Below are 16,580 nucleotides of genomic sequence, written 5' to 3' on the forward strand. Positions count from 1 at the left end.
GTGTGTGTGTGTGTGTGTGTGTGTGTGTGTGTGTGTGTGTGTGTGTGTGACCACTTGGTTGTGCTAAGGAATGCTGGGGTCACACAGTTTCAAAGCAGCACTGAATACTTTGTTGGTTGCCAGGCATAGATGCTTTTGTCCTGCCTGGCTTGGTTGGCAGTCTAGGAGGATGGGCAGGAGCTGTCACAGCAACTTTGTCACCCTGTGTGTATACACTGCAGTCTGCTGGTCCCACCGTCTGCTTTGGGGAGACTTGTTTCTTTCTTCTCTTTCTTTCTTTCTTTCTTTCTTTCTTTCTTTCTTTCTTTCTTTCTTTCCTTCCTTCCTTCCTTTCTTCCTTCCTTCTTCCTTCCTTCTTTCTTTCCTTCCTTCCTTCTTCCTTCCTTCTTTCTTTCTTTCCTTCCTTCCTTTTCTCAGCTTGTCGAAAAGTGCCAGTACTGCCTGTAGTAGTTCAGTGGCAAAAGGAAAACTCACAAACAGATTTAGGGATTAGAACGTGATATTTACTATTGTTATCGAATGTGTAGGTATAGATAGTATTTTATTTTGTTATTTATATACTCACTTATTTTGCATTTATTCATTCATCTTATTCTTTATTGGACAGAATTAAACCCAGTGCTTTATACAGTCTGTGCTTGTACTTTGCCAAGGAATTAAATCCCCGGTCCTATGTGGTCATTCATTCACTCATTTATTTATTTATTTTGATGCCAACTCATGCATTCCATGAGCACTCTACCATAAATCTACATACTCCAGCCTCCCTCCCATGTGGTATTTAAAAGCTAGTTTTGGATTTGGCTAAGTGCAGAAGTTTTGTTGAGTTTGGGTCTGAAGGTTCAGTTTCAGTCTTCAAACAACATTATTTGGCTAGGCTTGAGTTCTGAAACTTCTTTAGAGATAGATCGAGTGTGAAGTTAGGGTGACATCAGGCCAGAATGCACGCCTGAGAGCAGTCTCTGGAGCACAGGGCAACTTGCCTGAGCTGTCACTGTGAAACGGTGAGCCCGAGTCTTCTGATTTTGAGACCCTGGCTTTGGGTCAGCCTTTGTTTATAAAGAAAACTGAGCTCAGGGGAAGAGTCACCGTTTTCCTAAACAGGTTTGCCCCTGTCTACGTAGTAAAAGAAATGCTTGGCACAGGAGACAAAGTGAGGACTTCTCAGTATTGATGGCTGCCTGATCGAGGGAGAATGCATGTACAGTTTTTCTGCTTCCTGTGAAGTGACACATTTAAGGCCCCTGTAGCTCCAAGATCAGAGCAGAGAACATCCCCTGTCACCCACGTGTGGGTGGGCAGTGACCACTGATGGGTCTGCATCACCCCTGGGGCTATGGGCTTGGTGGAGCAGCAGAGCATTACAGCCTGGGAAGAGGCCCTGTGTTTCTGCAGCCACTGCTGCCGAAGAGAGCCTGTTTCCTCTTGCCACGTCTAGGCTGAAATCAGAAACCACAACTACTCCAGGATAGAGCAGGCCCCAGCTGTGTGTAGTGTGTCATAGGGACAGCTGACGAGAATGACAAACCTCAGAGCTCACCTTGTTTCTCCATGGTCCCTTCAGCCTAGAAATCGTAGAGAGAATGAACAGACAGATGGGTGAGGATGCTTTTATCTTGGGGCATAGAAACTTTGGATAGACAGTTTTCTCCTCCCATCCAAGAAGGAAACAGAAGCCAAATTACCCTGTCTTTTTATCAGAGCTGACATCTGAGAACTTTAGAGACAGGCTTTGTCTCCATCTGCTCCAGTTCTGTGTGACCCAGCAAGGCAATTGGGTTATTTACCACTTTTTATTTCATCCCAGTCAATTATTCCTGGAATAATTGTCTCAACAATAAATAAATCAGCACTGGCCGTGGGAAGTCACAGGATTTGGACTGTCCTGTATCCTTGTGTCCTTCCTCAGTCTGGGTCTATGACCTCAGTTTATCATGACTTGTCGCTTTTAGAATCCACGAGTCCCGTTGTTGAATTTCGCATTGTTGAAATGGAGGCACAAGCTGCTGTCCTCTCTAACCATTCCATGCTAATAGCCTATAAAGCCACACACAAGGACACATGTGCTCCTGAACAGAAACAGTTGGACTTTGGTACCAGGGAAAAGCCATTTTATTTCAAATTAGAGTTCCTAACACCCCATGACTTTCCTCTCTCTGTAATCTGGCTTCCACCAGGACTTTCCCAGTACCGTAGGTGGGAAGACCCCATGATTGCTTATGAACAGCATTTGGTGCATCAAGGAACCCTCCCACAGTGCTTCACTCTTGCGTTTAGAACTCTCCCTCCAGCTCCTGCTTCCCCTGTAGCTCCAGGATCCTCATGAGAGACTCTTCCTTCAGCCCATCCATCTGCTGACTTTAACTATTAATAAAAGTCATCTCATCTACATATGATAGGATATGACCCAGGATAGGCAGGGCCACATAGAGAGTCCCCTATCTTATTTTTTAAAAAGTGTGCCCCCTGTCCTGGGGAGCTTCCCACTTACACCCTTCCCTCAGTGTCCATGGGGATTATGACCATGACTTTCCAACCCAAAGATACCAAGATCCATGAGTATACAAATACCTTACAAGAAATCTTGTAGTATTTGCTTATAACCTGTGCATGTCTCCATCTCTATATGACTTACAATACTTAGTGCGATGTCCGTGCTACACGAATAGCTGTAGTCTTGTGTTATTTAGACAAGTATGACAAGAAAAATGTCTGTTCGTTCAGCGCAGTTTTTAAAAGATTTGTTGCCTGTGCTATTTTTCTGTTTCTATAACAAAAAGAAATGACTAAAGCAATTTAGAAAAGAAACTATTCAATCTGGGGGCTTATGGTTCTGGAAGGACAGAGCCCAAGACCATCATGGTAGGGGATATGGAAGCAGGCCCACAGGCCTGGCATTGGAGCCGTAGCTGAGAGCTCACATCTTCATCCATAAGCACAAGGCAGTGAGTGATGACTGGAAATGGTGTGGACTTTTGAAACCTCAAAGCCCATCTTAGTGACACACTTCCTCTAACAAATCCATCCCTCCTCATCCTTCCTAAACAGTCCCAGCAACTGTGGACCATACCAATCACTCAAATGTGTGAGCCTTTAGCATCCATTCTCATTCAAACCTCCCTGTAGTATGTATTTATGTTTATTTTGTGTATACAGATGTTTCCCTTCATGTCCATCTATGCACCACGTGTCTAAGTGCCTTCAAGGCCAGTAAAGAGTGCTGGCTCCTCTAGAACTAGTTACCAATCGTTATGGACCACCATGTAGGTGCTGGGAGCCCCACCCGAGTCCTCTGAAAGAGCAACAAGCTAAAAGAGCTTTTAGCCACAGAACCACTTCTCTAGCCCTCCAGGTTTTTGGTTTTGTTCTTTTGTTTTTTGAAATAGTTTGAATCCACAGTTGAATTTGTGGATGTGGAAACTGTAGACAGAGAAACAACTATGTATTATTTTTAGTTCAAACATCTAAATAGCTAGGAACAGAAATCAACTCAGTCTAGTGTAGACAAAAATGTGGAGCAACTCCATGAACGTGAAAAAAACTTACTGACTTCAGGCACAGAGTCTGCACCAGGCTTCCCTAGGGCTCTGGCCAGGTAGCATTCCTTTTGACTCAGAGGTTCTGATAGAAACTCAAATCTTGAGAACACAGTGTGAGATGAATTAAGATTCACATTTATGAACGTTCATCCTAGACTTCCTTGTTATGGTGAAAATAGATAGAAACAATGATTAGTCAGTGGTAGTTGATTTGAACAATCAAGTAGGGGGCTGGAGAGATGGATCAGTGGTTAAGGGCCCTTGCTCCCATTGCAAAGGACAGAGTTTAGCTCTTAGTGCCCACATCCAATGGCTCACAGCCACCTGTAACTCTAGGAGATCTGATGTTATCTAGCCTCTAAGGTACATGTGTGTGTGTGCATGTGTGGATACCCGCACCTGCAGGAGCGCACGCACACACAAACACACACAGACACACTCATACACACATATACACACAAACAAACATCTTTAAAAAAAGTTGAGTATTTTCATTTTTTTTTAAAGTTTTCCAAAATAGCTCTTCCATTTTCAGTCACTACCAGGCCAGTCTAGCTGCATCCTTATCAGGTAGGATTCTTTGCTTACTCCTCACCATTGATTTTTGAGCGTTCTGGACATATTCTAGCTACGACTCCCTGTTTGGATATCTGGTTTTAAATGCTTTCTCCCAACCTGCAGCTTGACTTTTCACCCTCTTCATCTGGTGACAGAGTGAAAAGTTTTCAATTATGTATGACTAAGCAAATTTACCTTTTCTAATGACTGAGCATGTGTGCTAGGTGGGTGTCCTGCCTCTGAGCTGTGTCCCTGGCCCTCAGGATTTACTCATGGGGAGCATGTCTCTGATGATAAGTCTGGGAACTCTGCCTCCTAGATTTAGATCTGGAGGCTTTCCTCTCGTGCATTTTTGCGGTTCATTTTGAGTTACTGTTCATAATTACGTGCCTTTCAGATCTGTATATGTATGCAGTCCTTGTGTGTTGCCTGGGGATCCTCAGCGTTCTGCTCTTCACCCTGGTCATTGCCTGCCAGTCTGTGCTTCACAAGAGGAAATCTAGAGGTGAGAGAACAGATAAGGTCATGTCTGGGATGGAAAGCCACCCACCCACACACAGGCGGATGGTTTTGGGCAAAGTATCACCTTGGTGGGAAGGCATGCTGGGCCAGCAGTTGTTTGTCTGGAGCCAGAAAAGTGGGAAGACTCGCTTCTCATAGGTGTTGCCGACCACTGTCACGCCAGCTGAACTCCCTTTCCTCACATTTCTTCAGTCCTGGGGCGTTGGGTTCCTTGGCTCCTATCATGTTCTTCATCCTGAGGAAGCTGTGGCTAGAGCAGCCTGGAGTTGCATTTTGGCTCTCCCTCTTAAGAATGAGTTTTGGGACTAAGTTCTCAAACCAAGGGGCTTGCAGGTGTCTTCTTGGCAGGTAAGTGGGACCTCAAATGTCACCCTCTGTTCTTTTCCTGTCTGGTACCTCATCGTTTCTTGTCAGAGTCCCTAATTCCCTGATTTCCTTAGTCCTCTCTCTTCCTCTGCTTTCTCTCTCAGGCATTGCAGTCCATGACTTCTATCTCCCTAGGAACACTGCCCATTCTAACGCCAGTCCGTATCTCTTACTGGGGTCAATTTCCCAAGTCGAGAAGTTCTAAGAATCTACCCAGCTGCCTGGCTCTGTTCTGTTCTCCAAAGATAGCTCAATGGACTTTCTTCCAGGGTGTTGGATGCCTCTTCATGGCTTGCTTGAGCTTCCCTTTGTTTAAAGCCCTCCTGAGTATTCTCATGTACACCCTCCCCCAGAATCTCCAAAAGCAGTTGGGGGACACAATTGCTCTCAAAGATGACCCAGGTTCAATGACACCTCCTCACTGAACAGCCAAGGATCCAGCCTCTGTCCCTCTCCTTCTTCACGGAGACTTGGGGGACAAGAGTGCACCTGTCTGAGAGCTGTGAAAGAAGAGACAGTCAAATCCGTGAGCACACTTATGGTGACATGGGAGTAAGACACATCACTGTCATTATTAGGCTAACGTTGTGGATCTAGGAAGAGTTAGCTTTTGTTCATGTTCATAGGAACCTTTAAACTGGGAAACTGAATGACAGCTACAAAGGGGCCACTCCCCAGGGGTGTGGGCGAGACTGAGGAAACCAGGAAGGGAGGATGCTCATCCAGGGACTGACACCCGTGGAGAACTCAAGGAGTGAGGAGGAAAGGTTCCATAAGAGCTGTTGTTGTCATGGGCTTAGCAGGTAAGAGCACTGGCTGTTCTTCCAGAGAACCTGGGTTCAGTGCTCACCACCAACATGACGGCTTACAATCATCATTAACTCTGCTCCTGGGGAATCTGACACCCTCTTAGGGCCTCTTCCAGCACCAGGTATGAACATGGTGTACAGGTATATGTGCAGGCAAAACACTTACATATGAAATAAAATAAAGAGGAACTGCCGTTGTGGGAGAGATGGCACAGAAGAGCAGTTCAGCCAGTGTCCAGCTGGGGCAACAGGAGGGCTCAAGGATCCTGCATACAAAGCCTCCCGTCTCCAGCACAGGAGTCCCCGGATGTTTCTTCCTCTTGAAGTTAAACCGAAGCCAGCAAGTGTGGAAGACAAAAGGGCCATCAGCAGTTTCTAGGGCCTGGACACAGTTAATAGGAAGCAGAGACTAGCACATGCAGCCCTGGAAATGGAGCCAGGGGTACAGGCCAGACTTTTCTCCACTAGAGCCCAGTGCTTCCCTCCAGCCTTGTGTTTCACTGTGCCGTTGCCCTTGGGTACCTTCCTCCGTGGCATCTGCCACCCTTTCACGATATCCCAGCATTTCCCTAGTTCACAGACCTCAGCTGCTTCTCTGAGCTTGTGGCAAATGTTGCCCATGGGTGTTGGCCCTCTGCCTCCCTTCCAAGAGAACTCTGTGTGAGGCAGAGACCATGCATGTGACAGATCCTCCTTGGAATTTGGCTCATGACAGATGCTCCACAAATGATGAACAAATAGATTTGCTTCCCAGCTGCTCTGCTCCCAGCTGTTGGAGCTTAAAAGACATTAGCAGTCTCCAGGCTGGGTGTGTGCTAAGGGCAGCCCCAAAGGCCAGACTGGAGCTGCAGACTCCATGGGACTTGAGGCAGGACCCAGGAATTAAAGATATGCAAAGACGGGCACACTGGACACAGGGGCATGTGGCATCTTCCTCCAGGCCTCCCAGAGAGACTTCAAGGAATGGAGATTATAGCAGGCTCGTCACCCTCCCCTGCCAGGATGGGCTGCAGGGTGCTTGTGCTCAGCATCTAAAGCCCAACCCAGCTGTCAAGATCATTGTCTGAGCACCTGTTATGGACCGGGCATATGGCTCTACTTCTCAACGTCCTGTGTAGCTTGCACGGTTCCCACGAAACAGTGCATGTTAACATCCCTAAACACAGGCGAGGCAAGGGCTCTAGCTGTATCCCAAACGTCCTGGTTTTCTATTCTAGCAAACCCTCAGACATCTGCTGGTGATCTCTGTGAAGGAACTTTCCTCCAGCTTCCCATGAGGTTGTTGAGTTGATGAGGTTCTTCCAGAGCAGATCCATCTGGCTTCTGTGGTCCCGGGGCACATCTTTTGAGATGTCTGAGTTTCAGAGAGGGCAATAACCTTTTACTGGTGACTCTTAAAGGCTGCTTAGAATGTGCCTGAAGACATGGTGTTATGGTTTGAGCATAAGATGACCCCACCACAGGCTCACGTGTTTGAGGTTGGGTCCCAAGCTGATGGGACTATTTTGGGTGGTCCTGGGAACATCACAAGGTGGCACATAGCTGGAGACAGTAAATCACTAGGATTGGGTTCTTTGGGTTTTCTTGTCACTTGTTCTGTTTTGTTCTCTACTCTTTGTCCACCAAGAGCTAATGCGCAGTCCCAGTCAATTGCTGTCCCTTCCATGGTGTTCTGCCTGAGCACACGAGCCAAACATCTATGGGCTGGGCTTCTGCAGGCTAGGAGCAAGGAACTCCCCTCTCCCATTTTAAGTGTTCTTCCAGCTGTTTTGGTCACAGCTACATAAAAGTCAATATACACTTGACATATATGTGACAGAAACAAGTATGGATGGATGCAGATAGACTCTAAAATCTGGGAGTAGGACTGTTCATGAGCCTCAACTTATGAGTTTCTAGGAAAGCACAAAACAAAGCACACACATTTGTTCTTCATGCCCTCATAGCATTATATATTAAATGGAGCAAAATCATGCTTACAGACCCTATACTTACATTAAACAAGGTTGGGTCCTAGGTTCTTATCAATGGGTTTCTTCCTCCTCAATGTGAACTCCAGAGAGTCATTGAACTGGAACAGCTCATTTGTGGACTGTATTATTAACACTTGTCCAGTGTCCCTGTCCTCTGCCTGCCAGGTATAATGCTCATCAGTACCACAGATGAAATTATCCCCCGAGAAATCCAAATTGTCCCCAGTTATTAAATTCCCTTTGAATATCAAAGCCATCGAGCAGTGTATTTCCAGTTTTGCCTACTCCGAGCCTGTTCGTGTTTAGGCTTTTCCCCTCAGAGTGCTTGGAATTTTTGTGTACATGTTAAAGGAAGCCAGCCCCTCCTGTAGGTGTCACAGAGCACTGAGGTTTGTAGGCCATTTCTACCCAACGGTGGTTCTTGGTTCTTGGTTCCTGCAGCAACAACTGGTCAGAGAAACATCAGAGTAGATGACCCAGTCCTAAGGACCCTGAAATACCCTTGGTTCTTCCAAAGCCAAAAGCAGCAGGCCAGCTTTCTTGGCTGCTGTTCTGCCTTAGCCATAGAGGCTATGTTTCCAGGACGCCCAGCTGGTCTATGAGCAAAGCTAATTGTACCCATGTGTTCCAGCCCAGCACAAGCCTACTCCACTTGGCTTCCAGCATAAATCGCTGTCCCTGCTCTGTTAGTGCCTGCAATGCCCAGTCTCGTCCTGGGACTATTTCAGCTGAGTCTCTCCTGGAGAGTACCAGCACTGGGGTCTAGGACTGAACTCTGAATTCTGGGGGTTTCTCGGGACACTGGTTTCCAAGGCTACTGCTTTTCAGGAGCCCATCAACTCATGCTGGTCCAGGGATCTCCAATGATCTCCCATCCCTCTCTGCCTGAGCTTCCAAATGGAGGTGATTTGGCAATGAGCTACTGTGAGGTGTTTGTAAGGCACCTTGGGACCAGGCAGGAATTGGGGTGGCCTTTTTTTTTTTTTTTTTACCAATACTCTTCACTTTGAGCTCTGATTTCTTCCCACTTTGCAGTCTGTCTTCTAACACCAGAGACTGGACAGTCCAAGGCTCATTACAACCTATTGCTCCCCTGTCCATCTTGCTGTGAGAAAGAATCAAAGGGCTTATGGACTTTTCCTCCAGAAGCACAAGGAAGAGGGAACTAGGGACTGTGTCCCACTCACAGCCAGATTGAGGGGGGAGAAGAGAGCACAAAGGACAGAATGGGGAGCTGGGGTGACAGAGAACATAAGGATGACCTGAGGGGGCCAAAGGGCTCAGCAGCCTGGAGTTAGAGACACCTGGTAGCCCCAAGGTCAACATCATCCTTTGTCCTGTGACAGAAAGCCCCACAGGCTGTGCTGGGTCCTACTTTGCAGGCCCACCGAGTCTGGTGGGAAAGAGGCCATCTTTCCTTTGTGGGGCTTATGGGTCCCCTTGTTGGCTCTCATTCTGGACTTAAAGCCTAGACTCAAGTTATTTTATCTACAAATCAGAAACTACAAAGAAATTATAGTTGGGCCACCAAATCCCCAGACTGCAAAGCGGGGGATAGGTGGGGGCGGCGGTATTTAGCTTACCTTTCAGGACTGTGGGAGTCCTAGTCCCAGGTATGGGCAGAACAGGCATCCTGTTAGCCAGCCTTCCGTGACTAAAGAATCCTGGAGGAAGTCAGCTTAGAGGAGGAAAGGTTTATTGTGGCTCATGGGTTCAGAGGTTTTGCTTTATGATCACTTGGCCCCATTGCTTTGGCCCTCAGAGCAGGAAGCATGCAATGAACAAAGCACCTCATCTCATGGTGTCATAGAAGCAGAAAGGGGGAAGGGAGCCCAGAGTAAGACATGGCTCCCAAGACCCACTCACCACAACTATGTTCTACCATTAACTTTCCATGACCTCACAGTAGCTCATTGCCAAATCATGAATCAGTTAGCAGATCGATCCATTGATAGGTCAGAATCTTTATGGTCCAGTCATCCCCCAAGGCCTCACCTCAAAACATCCCTGTGTTGGTGACCGTTCAAAGTTTCATTTCTGTTGCTGTGACAAATACCCCAACCAAAAGCAGCTTTGGAGGATAAAGGGTTTATTTAGCTTACTATTCCAGGCCACCGTCTATCGCTGAGGGAAGTTAAGGTGTTAATTCAAGGCAGGGACCTCAAGACAGGGCTGCCTGATATTTCACACAGCAATACCTGAAACCAGGTACCTTACTTCATGGTCAAAGCAGCGGGAACCATGGAGGGGTGTGCTTGCTAGCTGGATCACAGGCTCATGCTCATCTGTTTTTTTAATACAGCACACGACCACCTGCCCAAGGAATGGTGCAGCCCATCATGGGGTAGGTCCTCCTACATCAATTAAAAATAAATCAAGGCCCTCTCCCATAGACACACCCACCAATCAGGCCAAGCTAGGCAACCCTTCAGTGAAGATTCCCTTCCAGGTCACCCTAGGTTGTGTCAAGACAATGTCTAAAGCTGACTAAGACAATGCCCAAGCTTTCAATGCATGAGGCTGTGGGGACATTTCAGATACAGCTTTAAGCAAGCACCTTCGCAGGTGAGGGCCTTACCTTCCCTGCTCACATACTTCCATTTCCATGCTGACCATCCTACTGCTAAGGCTGACACACACTCTCAGTGGACATATGTGAACCGCAGATAGAATCCGTTGTCTCATTACAAAAGTTTTAAAACAAAAGCAGGTAAAAAAAAAAAAACAAAACCTGGTATTAATATATTATGTTCAAACTACAATTTATAGGAGTTCAAAAGTACAGTTTCTAAGGAGAGAATGAGTAAGGCTGACCTGCATATTGCACACTGAGATGTGAGACCAGTCGAGGCCTCACACCTTGTTTTTGGCTTTTTCCATTTTGATGGCTTCATAGCCATCTGGGGCTGCTGACCAGCACAGACAGGCAGCTTTATGGGTGATGCTTCTCATCCACTGAATGTGGCTGCTCAGTGGCTCCTGGTACCAAGTTTCTGCTTGCTTCTCAGCTCCTCCTGTGTGATGGGAGTGGGTGATGTCATCCTAGTGGCTGTGCTGGGCTGGAGGGCTTGTCTGAGCAGGTCTGCTTCATGAATGTGGGATCTCGGGTTCCACAAGGTGAGAAGACAGTGTTGTGATGGGCCCTGACTCCTAGGAAATGTGGGCAGGACTGTGGACTGAGCCTCTCAGTTAGGCAGTGTTTTCCCAGGCTGTGGGGCTCCCTGACCTGGGGACTTGAGTGGGTGGGGAGGGCTCTCTGCAAACACGATCCTGGGTGTTATGAAGAGCCCATTTTGGAGCTCCTGCAGTGAGAGGAGAGAAAGCTCTTGTGACTGGAGCGTAAACATCCTCAGGCCTAGCTAGGGGCTCTGAAAGGCCCAGGAAATGTGTGTATGCGCGCGTGTGTGTGTGTGTGTGTGTGTGTGTGTGTGTGTGTGTGTGTGTGTTACACCCTGGAGGTCCTGGCACTGCAATGAAGCTGCTGTGGTGGGGATGTGGTTCCTTCAGCCTGTCTTCCTGCTTTTAGTGGAAGTGGTGACAGTGATAGGCCCAGCTGGGGAAGTCACAGTCTTTAGGCTTGACACATGGGTGGTGCCTTTGAGCAATGAGGATCTAGCTAGCTAAGAATGAGGGAAGGGGGGGGAAAGGAAGAAGCTACAGCTGGAGTGTCTTGTCAGAAGGGGTGACAGACGCTAGCTTTCCTTCCAGAACCTTCCAAGGTCACCCAGAACAAGACCATGTGCCTTGTGTTTTTGTGTCTGAGAACAAATGCCCTACACTGGACGCCAGGAGGCAGGCGGTGATGGAGGGTTGTTCTGTCACTCTTCCCTGATGGGCTTCTTCTCCTCCTGGGCACCTAACCTCCAGAGCTAGTACCATAGTGAGACCTCCTGTCTCACTGGGTAGCCTTTCACATACTTCTGAACCCTTGATGTTGGCTCCACCTCCACAGAGTCCATGTTAGGCTAGGGCCACCCTGATGTGGTTGGCATGCTGCTGTGCCTGGAGATGAGCGTACACTTGTCCAACTTATGCTCAGTCTTGGGTGGTCCCTCTTCATCGGTGGGTATGTTGGCCCTGCATTCCCCCAACACAGACCTCACGTTCATCTGCCAAAACATACCACTGGCATGTCCCACCAGGCTGGTTGCCCTCCTTAGCAAGTTCCCCAACCCCGGCTTCTCTCCTGTCTACTCCCAGTCTCCGTCTACCCTGTTCCTTTCCCTGCACCTGAACTGCACCTCCCCAAACACAGGGAAGCGCCTGGTATTAAGTTGGATCTCAAGCCCTGCTCTGCCAGCTGCAGCTGCAGCACAGCGCACAGCACAGGCCATATGTTCTGGGAGACATGGCTGTCTGTGTGTAGACAGCACTAGCTCTCAGAGTCTCTGGCTGGCCACCGAGGGCTCAGAGTCAGGTCACTCTGCTGGTGTGACCTGGAAGCACAAAGCTCTCGGGGTCCAGTAGCACAGGACAGACTGAGCTGAACTACAGACTTCCTTGGCCTCGCAGTGGACATGAAAGTCTGAGAGGGAGGAGCTATAGTGTCAAGGCTGGTTTCTCCTGGGACTTCTCTCTTTGGCTTCTTCTTGTGGTCCCCCTGCCTTCTGTCTGCATTTGGGACCTGGTCCCCTTTGCTCTAAAGATACCAGCTTTCTTGAATTAAAACTCATTCTTAATAGTTCTTAAAATACTTTTGCACAGACTCCGTGACCTTGGTCTTTTATTTTATGTGTGGTTGGCGCCTTAATTTTTCATTACAAATGTAAGTTGTTTCAAAAGATGCACTTTACAGAACACTGCATAGACATCTTAAAATGATATGACTATGTCATGCCCTTTTGATTCTTGACTTTGATCACCATCGCTATTTTTCAAAGAGCCCCACAAAGGAAGGAAAACACCCCATGGAGTGGGGCGAGGGGAAGCCTCAGCTGTGAGGAATGTCATTTCCTTCTCCGTTTCTCATCTATTTCTCCCACAGAATTTTATCCTTTTCTCGCACAGCTGTCGTGCTGAGTGACAATCAAGCTTACCTTCGAGCATGTGTACACACACACACATTTGAGCTAGTAACTTCTCCATTCCCCATCTCTGTGTCTAGGTGTTAAAGTATTGTTATAAGACCAAATTACCAACACTTCACAATTAATGGTATTTTGAAAGATTACTATAAAGTTAACAATAGCATAAATAGATTATTTATTTAGGTAAATAATTATAAGCATAAAGTAAAATTTTATTGGAAGTGCATTTCTATTGAAATAGATTTTTGTTTTTACATTATGTATCCTCACATGTAAATGTGAAGATAAGAACTCAGAATTTTTCTAGGGATATAGTTCTCCATCAGCCTCATTTCTGTTTTGATAATAGGTATGAGCTTGGGAATTTCACCTTTAATACAAAAGAAGGCAAGAACAGAGGGAGTCTTCTTACACTACTCACTACCATGCACAGCTTTTGAATTATATATGTTAGAGTTAAATAATGATCTATCATCAAAGATGCTGTCTAACATGCTGTCAGCTGATACCTAGATTATTCAATCCTTGTTGGAAGCAAAATATTGGAAATTTCATCCTCATGAGTTTTGCTACTAAGCTGTGAGCTGTACGAAATCTCAGTGGATACTAATGCTTTGTGTCAGCCGGTTAGTGGTACTTCCTAGGACAGGTCTCTATGGTATAAGTCCCGATGAATAGACAACGTGCCTTGGCTTTGTGACATAGAAAAGGTGATGTTATAAACAGAGAAGAAAAGGAATATCGTCAGATCTCAGTCACATTGCAAGAGAACCCAGAAACTGATGCCTATAAACTGTTTGTCCCAGGATGTAAACCAAATTCTAAAGTCTATTGACCCTTACGAAGTTTAAAATGCTGTCATAAATATGAATTGTTCCATATATATTATGATTGCTGTTGCTGTATCCGTAAACCATCTAGTCCACAGCAGGTGCTTGGTAAATGGATTTCAGGAAGGGTTTAGACATAGCATGGAGCCAGTTTTTCTGCATTGTTAGCTCTGCAGCAGTGGCCACGGGCTCAGCTGAGGGGTGCTGCTGCCGCTCTCAGCCAGAGTCACTCATGCAGCTGCAGCCTGATGGTGGATCCATGGGGGCTGGCTGCTCGGGGATCTCAGCTACAACATTCACTGCCTTCTCTGTGGAGACTCATCTTCCAATGGGCCCACAGAATAACTGACTGCAGAAAAGCTAGCTGCCTGCCACAGGCCTCAGGCACAGCACTTTTTATGCCTTTGCTTATGGCATGTTGGCTAATGTTTCTTGGATCCAGGCAAGTCAGGCCACCAAGTTCTAGTTAGCACGAGGCAGGAGGTGTTACACGCAGGTATGAACAGATGAGAAGGTGGGATTCACTGGGGCTTGGCATCTAAGCATGTATCACACAATTCAGGATTTCCCTGGCTGTTTCAGCTTTCCTCTATTGAAGTGACCTCAACTTCAAGTCTTTGACTAGACACGTTCTGGACTAGGTACCCATGTATTCTAATTTTTCCACTATAGCTATAAGTTTACCTCAAAGAGAACCATTGTAGAAAGATAGCTTGCTCCTTAAGGACCTCTTTTTGTTGTTTTATGTTTGTGTGAAACAAGACTAGCCTGAGGCTAGTCTTGATCTTGAGATCTTCCTGCCTCAGCCCTCCAAGTGTGGCACTATCACATCTGACTAAGAAGCTCTTTTAAGACCATAAAGAGCATCAACCAGAGAATGCAAGCCCATTTCACAATGAGCAGATTCTAAAGAGAGATGGCCTGTCCCTTCTGGCCCCAAGGCTGCTATCACGACTCAGGTGGAGCTTCACCACGACAAGTCTCTTCCGGGTGGAACGCAACTCAACTTATTCTGGCCAAAGGCAAATATTATAATGTCTGGTGCTTGTGGCTTCATACCTGGTAGAGACCAGAGCTGAAATAATAGCAAATCATTGATGTGCCCTCTGATGTCCCCGCTGTGGTTTCCCCCCAAAATTCGTAGGCAAGAAACCCTGAGAGTTGGCTGGTGCAGCCCCAATACCTGAGCAAGATCTAGGTCCCCGCCTTTCAGGTAATGCCAAACTAGCCTGTATTTACCAACTATTATTCTTTTTTCTTTCACAGTGAGACATTATTTGGTGAAATGCCCTCAGAACAGGTAGGAATATTTTCTTTGTTATTTCAAATAAAACACTTTGATATTCTATGATATTCTTTGATATTCTTTTTATGCTATCAAGATACTGGTTAAATATGTATTCTTACTAAAAGATGTTGGTCACAAGCCCAAACAATGTATGTTCTGCATATGTTCGCATGTGTGAATAGTCCACACACCAGTCATGATTCCCCACATGGTCCAGATGGCATGCAGCTCATGTTGGTCCAACTTGTTTCACTGAGGAGCTTGAAAAGTGTTCTGTAGTGCCCTGTGGGAATTTATGACTGATCTGAGCCACCTTGACCCCTTCTCATCACTAATACTTCTAACCCTTTTCCACGAGCACAGATTTGGTCCGTGCTCTTCTTTACCTGCTAACAGGGCTCCTTGGGAATACTGTGGTTTTAAGATGTTCAAGTTCATTGAAAGCAAACAGTAAAGAGAAACTGCATCCAACCAATATAGGTTATTTTCAAAAGTAGGAAGTGGGCTGACAAGCTGCCTCACACATACACATATTGGAATGCCAAACCCCGAACACTAAAAAATGCTGCATAAAAATCAAGATAATCCTTTAAATATATTCAAGTCACATAATGAAATAGAATAACAAGAATCACAGGAAAGGAGAAGAAAATAAATAACAAAATACTTTAATCTGTCTATCTTAAATTGGTCTAAATCAGTTGAATCACAGAGCCTGACACTATAGATGAATATGTGTCCTAACTATATTCTGTTTATAAGAAACTCACTTTATACAGATGACACAAGTAGGGTGAAAACAAATGGATGGAAGAAGAAATACCCATACATTAAGCAGTCTGTGCATATACCAAATATCTCATAAACTAGAACAAAAGACAAACAGTAGGGGTTAAATGGGACATTAGATGATGAAAGGAGCAAATCGTCAGGAAAACAAAGGTCCAAATTTGTATATACCTCAAACAGCAGAGACACAGAACTCAAATAGCCAAAACTGGAGAGCTGAGGGGAGACAGAAAAATCTACGATGATTTTTAGTTTGACTTAAGTTCACAAGGTCCCAATCCACAAGGTCACTGAAGACATACATAACACTGTCAACCAGCAGGACCCAGTTGATCCATCTGGAACAATCAGCCTATGGAAGAACACTTTTTTTTTAAATGACCCCAGTAAACATTCACCAAGATATATCTTAAGCTGTGAGACAAACCTTGACAAATTTAGAAGAATTGAAATCATACACTATAATCTTTGACTAAAGTGAATCAAAGTTGAAAGCAACAGTGAAACAACAGCAAGGGAATTTCTAACCATGGAAAAATGAAGCATCATTCATTTTGTTTAAAGTTACAAGCAGAGTTTCAACAGCAAGGGACCACTGTAAACACAGGTAGAGCAAGGGAGCATGTGCAGCACAGAGATCAAGGATACACGGGATCCAGAAGAAATCCTCCATGTGTAAACTGACATGCTGAGCTCTGATACAGTCCAGGACATTTCTAAATAGAAGGCACGTACTTTTCATCAAGTGGTGTGTGTTCCATAGACATTCACAGACAGAAACTTGAACTGACACCCTTTTTTATCAAAGCAACAGCATCAACATAATTAAATTTAATTACTGCATCAACATAATTAAAGAGTCTTTGTCCTGAATATAAA

General features: G+C 45.8%; 1 protein-coding gene across 1 annotated transcript in view; it reads left to right on the forward strand.

The window, feature by feature from the left end:
- The window catches only part of Vstm4 (V-set and transmembrane domain containing 4), a 58,246-nt gene that overhangs the window by 7,078 nt on the left and 34,588 nt on the right, over positions 1-16,580 (forward strand). Inside the window, exons 3-4 of the mRNA XM_055612310.1 lie at positions 4,495-4,602; positions 14,891-14,924. Of these exons, the coding sequence (XP_055468285.1) occupies positions 4,495-4,602; positions 14,891-14,924 (142 nt within the window). The remainder of the gene's footprint in view (positions 1-4,494; positions 4,603-14,890; positions 14,925-16,580) is intronic.

Source organism: Psammomys obesus, unplaced genomic scaffold, assembly GCF_907164565.1.
Source record: "Psammomys obesus unplaced genomic scaffold, mPsaObe1.curated_primary_1811, whole genome shotgun sequence".
Lineage (NCBI taxonomy): Eukaryota > Metazoa > Chordata > Mammalia > Rodentia > Muridae > Psammomys > Psammomys obesus.